Here is a 9,079-nt window from a genome sequence, read left to right on the forward strand (position 1 = left end):
CTGATTTTTTGTATTTTTAGTAGAGACGGGGTTTCACCATGTTGACCAGGATGGTCTCGATCTCTTGACCTCGTGATCCACCCGCCTCGGCCTCCCACAGTGCTGGGATTACAGGTGTGAGCCACTGCGCCCGGCCCCACATCCATTTTTAATAAATTCCAGAATGTTTCCTTCATCCCTAACTTCCATGGTTTAAACTCGATGTTTGTTCTATTTAAGTCTCTTGGCTATTTTCCTTTCCCTTATGCTCTATTCTCATTATTTATATAATATCTTTGATATATGACAAAATCATATTTACCATTTTTGAGATATTGTTAGAAATGTGTGCTATCACTGAATGTATAAACAGTCCATGGCCCTTTAACAGGTGTCATTTTCTTTATAATAAAGCTCATTTAAAGATGGATATTAATCTTAAATGTAATCTAAATGCCAAGGAACATAGAAATGCTATTTAAACAATCAAGTGTTCTTAATTTGCTTTGGCACATTGTATTTAGTTATCTTGTTGGGCATTTTCCAAGATCTTGAAGAACCATTAGTCAAAGTCCTTCAATTTATTAATGAAGGATTTGAGGCTTAGAGAGGAGATGTGACACACCCACTTCACATATAGGACTTCTGATTTCCAGTCTGAGCTCAAGGCATATAGATTTCGTTAGCAGATGGACATCAGGAATATTTTGGAGAAAAGGGGAGTGGAATCAGGTGAGAGGGATGAGGCAGGGCTGGACAGTGTTCCAGTGTAAGCAGACCTGGCGATGGGACAGACGTTTTAATAAGTTGAAGGGTCTTGAAAATGTCTGCTTTATTTGAGTAGTGGTTTTGGCCAAAGATTGGGAGACATTTCTGAGATGTTCACATTGTTTCTTGTCACCAGTGAAGGATTTTGTCCTTCTTTATGTTTTTTAAAATACAGCATTCCTATGAATGTCTTTCCTGTTTCCATAATCGGAATTATTCTCTCCTTCCATTGTAAGCATTTTCCTTCTCCTATGGTACATCAGAATCTTGTATTTTATCTGATTTTGTGCCCTGAAATATCTGATGTATCTAAAAAAAATCTCTGGTTATCACCAGCTAAGTTAGCAAGAAACAACTAATTTGAATCTTGGTTTCTCTGTGTGTGTAAAATGGAAATAGGGCTATATTATCTCATTTTATATTTTTGGCATAGTAATATTATTGGACATGAAATAAAATTAAAAGCAAATTACTATTATACCTCCATAGTGTCCTTGACTCACTCCTCCTACAGGCGCAATGGGGGTGACTGAACATGACTTTCGTTTTCGGACTTTTGAGTTAGTGAACACCTTTAATCCCATCTCCTGGAAAAAATGATTATTCCATCAACTTGTAAGCTTGATTAGAATATATGAAACATACTATCCTTAGAAACTGCCTTATGTAATTCCAGTAGCCTTATATTAATTCTATGGTGAAACACCCTACAGTAAATCTACAGTAGTGAAATGACTATACTTATGGATTATTAAGATTGTATTCTTTATTTGCCATTGTTTACTTTGTGAAAAAAACCCTTACACATAACTAAAAAGTATCTGGATGAATAGGCAGAGGTTAGATCTAGCCCTGACTGACAAACTGAGTTTTGGCCTGATCCTGACAGAGACTTTAACCTCTTTATGGGCTTCATTTTTCTCCACTGAAAAATGAAGAGGCACATCTAAATAATTATTAAAATTATGCATAGATACAGAGTTTTATTAACATTCAATAAATCACAAGCCAGCATGTTAAGAAGTAGGGAGAATTTTACCTTGAGGAAGCCATAAACATCTGCTTCATCATTACTTGATAAGGGAACATAGAAGGCCCCATAACGAAAGATGAAGGGGTTGGGGCAGGGTTCGTGTTCTCCCTCCTGCTGGTTCACATTGTCAGGAAAACTGGTGAGATCCTTCACAGTTAGCAGATTATACACCTGCAGCAGTGGGGAGATCAAAGGCAGAGCTCTTACTTTGCTTTTGAAATAGTCACAAGGAACTGAGAGAAATATAATAATAATCAGCAATCTTTTCTAGAGTACGTTCATGTAGCTGGCACCTTAGAGATAAGTTGAAGATTTTGCTTATATTTAACAGCGTTGTTTTGTTATAAAGAAATAAAATCTACTTGGAAAAATGTTTCTAAAGATTAATAAAATCTTAAGTTATGAAGGATTAATTAAAACTTCATTGTAGAACCTAGAGGTAAAAGTAGACTATAAAAAATATAGAAAAAGATCTGACTTGCATCTGTGTTTGATTAATGCTTAATGCCCCGAGGAATTTAGCTACACATTATTATTGCCACCTGTTAAATATCTATGTCTACTCAGGCTTATTCTCAGATAGAAAATCATATACACTACCGATTAGAAGCAGCTGCTGTCTGCAGCACTTACGAAGTGGAATGAAAAGGGGTGAGTAAATTCAGCACCTTCAATTGAAATATTCAGGTTTTCACAATGAGACTGACTAGGCAAGCAAGTTTACCCTCAGAGAACAAAGGAAAGCAGCAGGGGTGGAGATGGAGGTGGGGGAGGGCAACAGAAGGAATCCCCACTGCCAGCCAAGGGAAGCAGTGGGTGATGGTGCGACCTTGCCTGGGAAGTCACACTTCTTCCATGGATCTTTGCAACCCGTGATCAGGAGATACCCTCGTGAGCCCATGCCACCAGGGCCTTGGGTCTGATACACAGAGCTATGTGGAGTCTTGGCAGAGCAGCCGCTCAGGCACACAGAGACCCAGGAGTTTTACGTATTCCAGCCCTGGGATCCACAGAAAGGCAGGAAATCTGTTTGTACAGATCCCTAGGAAGGAAGCTGAATTCAGAGAGCCAAAGACCATCATCCTGTGGACCCCACTTCCACAGCACCTCACAAGTTAAGACCCATGGTCTTGGAATCCCAGCCAGCCAATGGCAGTGGGTTGGAGCCCACCTGAGATGGATCTGAATTCCTGGCAGGAGAGGCGGCTGCCATCTCTGTGGTTCTGAGGGCTCAGCCACTCCAGCCTGCAGGCTTGGAAAATACACATGATCTGGATGCGGAAGGGTCTCCCACAATGCAATACAGCTCCCTTGCCAGATTGTAACCAGACTGCTTCTTCAAGTGGGACCCTGATCCATTCTTCCTCACTGAGTGGGACCTTTCCGTAGGGGCTTCGGGTACTCCAGCCAGGGTTCTACAGACAGAGCTTTGATCTCTCCCTGGGATGGAGCTCCCAGGGGGCAGGGGTGTCTGCTATCCCTGCAGTTTGGTTGACTCTGCCACTCCAACCTGCTGGCTTTGGGGAAGACAGGTGGTCCAGAAAGGAAGGGTCCCACCCAATGCAGCACACCTGCTCTATCAAAAAGCAGCCAGACTGCTTCTTTGAACAGGTCCCTGATCCCATTTTTCCTGACCAGGTGAGACCTCCCAATGAGGGTCCCCAGCCACCTTCAACAGTTGCATGTGGGCTGGCAACAGGTTAGTACCCCCGTGGGACAGGGCTTCCAGAGAAAGCCACAGGCTGCCATCTTTGTTGTTTCATGGCCTTTGCTGGTGATACCTCCAGGTACAAGAGAAACCAAGGCAACTGGGGTCTGCAATGGACCCCCAGCAAACCGCAGTAGCCCTATGATCAAGTGGCTTGACTGTTAAAAGAAAAACAAAGAGGAAACAACAACATCAACAAAAAGGACCCCACAAAAATCTAATTCAAAGGGGAGCAACCTCAAGGATTAAAGGTAGATATGCTGCAAAGATGAGAAGGAATTAATTCAAAATGAAACTGAAAACACAAAATGTCAGAGTGTCTCATCTCTTCCAAATGACTGCAATACCTCTCCAGCAAGGGCACAGAACTGAGCTGAGGCTAAGATGGTTGAATTGACAGAAGTAAGATTCATAAGGTGGATAATAATGAACTTTGCAGAGCTAATGGAGGATATTGTAACCCAATGAAAAGAAGCTAAGATTCATGATAAAACAATACAGGAGCTGGTAGCCAGAATAGCCAATTTAGAAAGGAAGATAATCAACCTGATAGAGCTGAAAACCACATCACAGGAACTTCACAATGCAATCACAAGTGTCAATGGCAGAATAGACCAAGAGGAGGAAAGAATCTCAGAGCTTGAAGATTATCAATCTGAAATAAGACAGGCAGACAAGAAAGAAAAAAAAGAATGAAAAGAAATGAACTAAACCTCTGAGAAATATGAGATTATGTAAAAAGACCAAACCTATGATTGATCGGCGTCCTTGAAAGAGACAGGGAGAATGGAACCAAGCTGGAAAACATACTTCGGGATATCATCCAGGAGAACTTCCCCAACCTAGCAAGACAGGCCAACCTCCAAATTCAGGAAATGCAGAGAAGGCCAATAAGATCAACCCAAAGACAAAATCATCAGGTCCTCCAAGGACAAAATGAAAGAAAACATATTAAGAGCAGCCAGAGAGACAGACTAGGTGGCCCATAAAAGGAAACACATCATACTAACAGTGGATCTCTCAGCCAAAAACATATAAGCAAGAAGAAATTGGGGACCAATATTTAAGAATCTTTTTTTTTTTTTTTCAGAGACAAGTGAACATTTATTTTTGTACCTTTCTTCCTATGTATATTTCAAATCTTTTTCACAACAAGGCCCCAGGAATCTCCAGATTCAATTATGTCCCTGGGCTTGTCCACTGCTGCAGGAGTCTTAGGGAGCCTTGTACAAATGCTAGAGTTACTCAGTTACTAACATTAAACCCTAGGATAGGAGACGCAGCAAAGTAGGACTCCTTCCTCCACGGAATGTGCTGATTTCAGACAAGGCAATAGCCAATGTAGAAAACGCCGGAATTTTTCCTTGGGACTAGACTGTGATGAGAGGTGCTTGCTATGAACATAAGCTACTATTTTTTCTTTTGAGACAGAGTTTTGCTCTTGTTGCCCAGGCTAGAGTGCAATGGTGCGATCTTGGCTCACTGCAACCTCTCCCTCCTGGGTTCAAGTGATTCTCCTGCCTCAGCCTCCCCAGTAGCTGAGATTACAGGCATGGGCCACCACACCCCACTAATTTTTGTATTTTGAGTAGAGATGGGGTTTCACCATGCTGGTCAGGCTGATCTCAAACTCCCCACCTTAGGTGGTCCGCCTTCCTCAGCCTCCCAAAGTACTGGGATTACAGGCATGAGCCACCATTCCTGGCCAGCTACTGTCTTTTCTTTGACCCTTCCTTTCCAGTTTTTGAAGATAAAGAAGGAAATAATCTCCAAAGATACTTAATACAAATTCTCCAAAACCCAAAAACACATGCTTCCACTTCATTGATAAAAATTTATTACAGTTTGACACCTGGGTCTAGTTCAGTTGGCAGATGAGCTGATTGATGCATTCAGCCCGATAGCCAAGTGTCCCCATCTCCTTGAGGAAGCCCACTCTATTTTTGGTAGCATGATGGGCCACTGAGAGGTGGAAAGGGCACAAGACCCATGAGATCTCCTGGAAATGCTTCCCCGGGAAGGCAGTTTCACGAATGAGGTCTTCCAAGCAAATGACACCAAACTTCCCCAGGTGCTCCTCCATCACCGTGTTGTCTGTCAGAGGGATGGTCTTATTCTTGACCTTGGCTTGTCCATGTTTCAAAATGAGTTCCCAGACAGAATTCAGATTTGGAAATCCCCAGGTCACATAAGCTTCCGCTATTTGCAGCATTTTTAGGTTCTGGGGGGTGACTTTTACAAAGACACCACTAAAAATTTTCTTTAGGCGAAGTCTTGCAATGGTTCTTTGCACCAGTAAACTGACACCATCAATTTTTTCTATTCATATGACAAAGGCATGTTTACCTGGCAATTTGAAGGCATGAGGCTTTACTTCTAGTCATCTGACATGCACCTTGTCACGTTTCCACTGCCAGGAATCATGTAGGAATAATTCCAGTCACTCAAACCTAGGCCCTTTTCCTTTCCTCTGCTCCTTCTTTGCCAAAAGTGCTTGCTTTGCCTGAGTTGCTTTCAGGGCTTGATAAGTCTTCTTCTTTTTCAGAAGATTTTCTGGAACCAAAGGGATTTTTTCTTTGCTCTTGCTCTGCCATCCTTCCAGTGTAGCAGCTACTGATCAATATTCAACAGCCTTAAAGAAAATAATTTCTAACCCAGAATTTTATACCTGGCCAAACTAAGCTTCATAAGCAAAGGAGAAATGAGATGCTTTTCAAACAAGTGAATGCCTAGGAAATTCATGACCACAAGGCCTGCCTTGCAAGACTCCTGAAGAAAGCACTAAATATGGAAAAGAAAGACCATTACCAGCCACTGCAAAACACACTGAAGTACACAGACCAGAACACGATGAACTAACCACATAAACAAGTCTGCCAAAAAGCATCACGATCAAATTCACACATAAATATACTAACCTTAAATGTAAATCGGCTAAATGCCCTAGTTAAAAGACACAGAATGGCAAGCTGGATAAAAGCCAAGACCCATCAGCATGCTGTCTTTAAAAGTCCCATCTCATGTGCAAGGACAGACACAGGCTCAAAATAAAGAGATGGAGAAAAAAATGTACCAAGCAAATGGAAAACAGAAAAAAGCAATGCTAGTTTCTGACAAAACAGACTTTAAACAAAGATCAAACAAAGGTATTAAATAATGGTAAAGGGTTCAATTCAACAAGAAAGCTAATTATTCTAAATATATATGCACCCAGTACAGAAGCACCCAGATTCAGAAAGCAAGTGCTTAGATGCCTACAAAGAGACTTAGACTCCTACACAGTAATAGTGGGAGACTTGAACACCCCACTGACAATATTAGATGGATGATTAAGACAGAAAATTAACAAAGATAATTAGGACCTAAACTCAGCCCTGGGTCAAGTGGACGTGATAGATATCTACACAACTCTCCACCCAAATTCAACAGAATATACATTCTTCTCATTGCCACATGGCATTTACTCAAAAATTGATCACATAATTGGAAGTAAAACACTCCTCAGCAAATGCAAAAGAAGTGAAATTATAGCAGTCTTTCTGATGACAGTGCAATCAAATTAGAACTTGAGATTAAGAAATTCACCCAAAACCACACAACTACATGGAAATTGAATAACCTACTTGTGAATAACTCTTGAGTAAACAATGAAATTAAGGCAGAAATCAAGAAGTTATTTGAAACTAATGAGAACAAAGAGACAATGTACGGGAATCTGTGGATGCGGCTAAAACAGTGTTAAGTCGGAAATTGATAGCCCTAAATGCCTGCATCAGAAAGCTAGAAAGATCTCAAAGCAATAACCTAACATCTCAACTAAAAGAACTAGAGAACCAAGAGCAAATAAACCCAAAGCTAGCAGAAGACAAGAAATAACAAATATCAGAGCGGAACTGAAGTAGATAGAGACATAAAAAAACCTCAAAAAAAAAGTCCCGATGAATCCAGGAGCCCCTTTTTTGAAAAAAATAAATAAATAAAATAGACTGCTAGCTGAACTAATAAAGAAACAGAAAAAGAAAAGAATCAAGTAGACACAATCAGAAAGATAGGGGGATATCACCACTGAACTCACAGAAATACAAACAACTATCAGAGAATACTATAAACACCTCTGTGTACATAAACTAGAAAATCTAGAAGAAATTTATAAATTACTGGACACATACACCCTCTCAAGACTGAACCAGGAAGAAATTGAATCTTTGAATAGACCAAAAACAAGTTCTGAAATTGAGGCAGTAATAAATAATCTACCAACCAAAAATAGCCCAGGACCAGATGGATTCACAGCTGAATTCTACCAGAGGTAGAAAGAAGAGCTGGTACCATTTCTACTAAAACTATTCCAAAAATTGAAAAGGAAGGACTCCCCCTAATGTACGAGACCACCATCATCTTGATACCAAAACCTGGCAGAGACACAACAAAAAAAGAAAGCTTCAGGCCAATATCCCTGATGAACTTCGATGCAAACATCCTTAACAAAATACTTGCAAATCAAATCCAGCAGCACAGCAAAAGCTTACCTACCACAACCAAGTAGGCTTCATCCCTGGGATGCAAGCTTGGCTCAACATACACAAATCAAGAAATGCACTTCATTATATAAATAGAACTAAAGACAAAAATTACATGATTTCTCAATAGACGCAGAAAAGGCCTTTGATAAAATTCAACATCCTTTTTGTTAAAAATTCTCGCTAAACTAGGTATTGAAGGAACATACCTCATAAGAGCCATATATGACACACAGCCAATATCATACTGAACAGGCAAAGGCTGGGAGCATTTCCCTTGAAAACCAGCAAAAGAGAGGGATGCCCTCTCTCACCACACCCATTCAACATGGAAGTGGAATTTCTGGCCAGGGCAAACAGGGAAGAGAAAGAAACAAAACGTATTTGAACAGGAAGAGAGAAAGTCAAATTATCTTTATTTGCAGATGACATGATTTTATATCTAGAAAACCTTATTATCTTAACCCTAAAAGACTGTAAAGCTGATAAGCAACTTAAGCAAAGTCTCAGGATACAAAATCAATGTGCAAAAATCATAAGCATCCCTATACACCGACAACAGGCAAGCAGAGATCCAAATCATGAATGAACTCCCATTCACAGTTGCTACAAAACAATACAATACCTACAAATACAGCTAACAAGGGAAGTGAAGGACCTCTTCAAGAGAATTACAAACCGCTGCTCAAGGAAATCAGAGAGACACAAACAAATGGAGAAACATTCCGTGCTCATGGATGAGAAGAATCAATGTAATGACAATGGCCATGCAGCCTAAAGTATCTTTAGATTCAATGCTATTTTCATTAAACGACCATTAACATTCTTCACAGAATTAGAAAAGTCTATTTTAAAATTCATATCGAACCAAAATGAGCCTGAATAGCCAAGACAATTCTTTTTTTTTTTTTTTTTATTTTAAAAGGGCTCCTCTCCTCCTAGGTAAGTCTTCATTTCCTTTTATCCAGCTGTTCAAGTTCCTCTCTCCATCTTTCATTTTGACCTCTATGACCTTTTCTTCATCATTCCCTGCTACTCCTTAGCAAGATTGCTAGGCTCTGAACCCACCCC

General features: G+C 40.3%; 1 protein-coding gene and 1 pseudogene across 3 annotated transcripts in view; both read right to left on the minus strand.

Moving 5' to 3' along the window:
- LOC108291868 (PZP alpha-2-macroglobulin like) overlaps positions 1–9,079 on the minus strand; it is a 70,113-nt gene that overhangs the window by 25,124 nt on the left and 35,910 nt on the right. For all 3 annotated transcript variants that reach the window (XM_017512340.2, XM_017512339.2, XM_017512343.2), the window contains exons 16-17: positions 1,787–1,951; positions 1,229–1,334 (exon numbers count right to left, since the gene is read on the minus strand). In XM_017512340.2, the coding sequence (XP_017367829.1) occupies positions 1,229–1,334; positions 1,787–1,951 (271 nt within the window). The remainder of the gene's footprint in view (positions 1–1,228; positions 1,335–1,786; positions 1,952–9,079) is intronic.
- LOC108291874 lies at positions 5,347–6,103 on the minus strand (annotated as a pseudogene).

This window comes from Cebus imitator, unplaced genomic scaffold, assembly GCF_001604975.1.
Source record: "Cebus imitator isolate Cc_AM_T3 unplaced genomic scaffold, Cebus_imitator-1.0 Scaffold469, whole genome shotgun sequence".
Classification (NCBI taxonomy): domain Eukaryota; kingdom Metazoa; phylum Chordata; class Mammalia; order Primates; family Cebidae; genus Cebus; species Cebus imitator.